This window comes from Hippocampus comes, unplaced genomic scaffold, assembly GCF_001891065.2.
Source record: "Hippocampus comes isolate QL1 unplaced genomic scaffold, H_comes_QL1_v1.1 C16949222, whole genome shotgun sequence".
In the NCBI taxonomy this organism is placed as follows: domain Eukaryota; kingdom Metazoa; phylum Chordata; class Actinopteri; order Syngnathiformes; family Syngnathidae; genus Hippocampus; species Hippocampus comes.
Window position 1 is genome coordinate 1 of NW_017841328.1, and position 1,348 is coordinate 1,348.

At 53.2% G+C, this 1,348-nt stretch overlaps 1 protein-coding gene across 1 annotated transcript; it reads left to right on the top strand.

The window, feature by feature from the left end:
• Window positions 1-74: 74 nt before the first annotated feature.
• LOC109509563 (protein Tob1-like) lies at window positions 75-1,337 on the top strand. The gene has a single exon (XM_019859393.1). It carries the CDS (start codon window positions 279-281, stop codon window positions 1,281-1,283), a length of 1,005 nt encoding a protein of 334 aa, XP_019714952.1. The 5' UTR covers window positions 75-278; the 3' UTR covers window positions 1,284-1,337.
• Window positions 1,338-1,348: the final 11 nt, after the last annotated feature.

Consider the following 1,348-nt stretch of genomic DNA (forward strand, 5'->3'; position numbering starts at 1 on the left):
ATATCAGAATGGATGTCAACAAACATTTTTAGTTCAGCAAATGTAAACGGGTTGACATAACGCAGAGGTACTAAAGTGAACTTTCTTGTCTTTCAGGATCCAGAACCCAGCCACGTTTCAGGAAGGATATTCATTTGATCCACAAGAACTCCATCCATCAGCATTTCCATCACTCCGGTCACTGTTGCCTTGAAGATTTAAAAATTGTTTTCTGTTCTGGTGCCGTTGGGGGGGAAACAAACAGCCGAGACGAAAATCTCATCTCCATCGAAGCAGCTATGCAGCTTGAAATTCAAGTAGCACTCAACTTTATTATTTCCTATTTATACAACAAACTCCCCCGACGACGTGTGAATATCTTCGGCGAGGAGCTGGAGAGCCTGCTGAGGAAAAAGTATGAAGGCCACTGGTACCCGGATAAGCCATACAAAGGTTCGGGGTTCCGCTGTATCCACGTAGGGGAGAAGGTGGACCCTGTGGTGGAGCAGGCTGCTAAAGAGAGCGGGCTGGCCATCGAAGATGTCCGCAATAACCTCCCTCAGGACCTCAGCGTGTGGATTGACCCGTTCGAGGTCTCCTACCAGATCGGCGAGAAGGGAGCGGTCAAGGTGCTGTACGTGGATGATAACGGAGAGAACGGCTCCGAGCTAGACAAGGAGATCAAGAACAGTTTTAATCCCGAGGCCCAGGTCTTTATGCCAATCGCAGAACCCGTCGGCCAATCGTCCGAGTCCAGCTCGCCGTCGCCTCCTTTTGGGCAGTCGGCCGCCGTCAGCCCCTCTTTCATGCCGCGTTCGGCCCAGCCGCTGACCTTCACCACGGCCACCTTTGCCGCCACCAAGTTTGGCTCCACCAAGATGAAAAGCTGCGGCCGCGGCAACAACGGCACCAACGGCGGCGGTAGCAACAAACCGGCGCGGTCGTCGCCTATTGGCAACCTGGGTCTGAATGTCAACACCCTGCTCAAGCAGAAAGCCATCTCCACCTCCATGCACTCACTGTACGGACTGGGCCTCAGTCAGCAACAGCAACAGAAGGCCTCGGCTCTGTCCCCCAACGCCAAGGAGTTTGTGTTTCCCAGTCTCCAGGGCCAGGCCAGCCCCGGGCCAGCGTTTCCCGCCGAGGCCTCCCTGGGACTCGGACCTCTGCCGTACAACAATGCCTTCGACGTGTTTGCAGCCTACGGAAGCCTCAATGACAAGTCCCTCGTGGATGGCCTCAACTTTAGTCTGAGCACCATGCAGTATTCTAACCAGCAATTCCAGCCTGTTATGGCTAACTAAAACTTACCGAGCAGATGGTTATTTATGAATGGAGGTGGCTCGGAAAAGAGAGGAGAAAAAAAAAA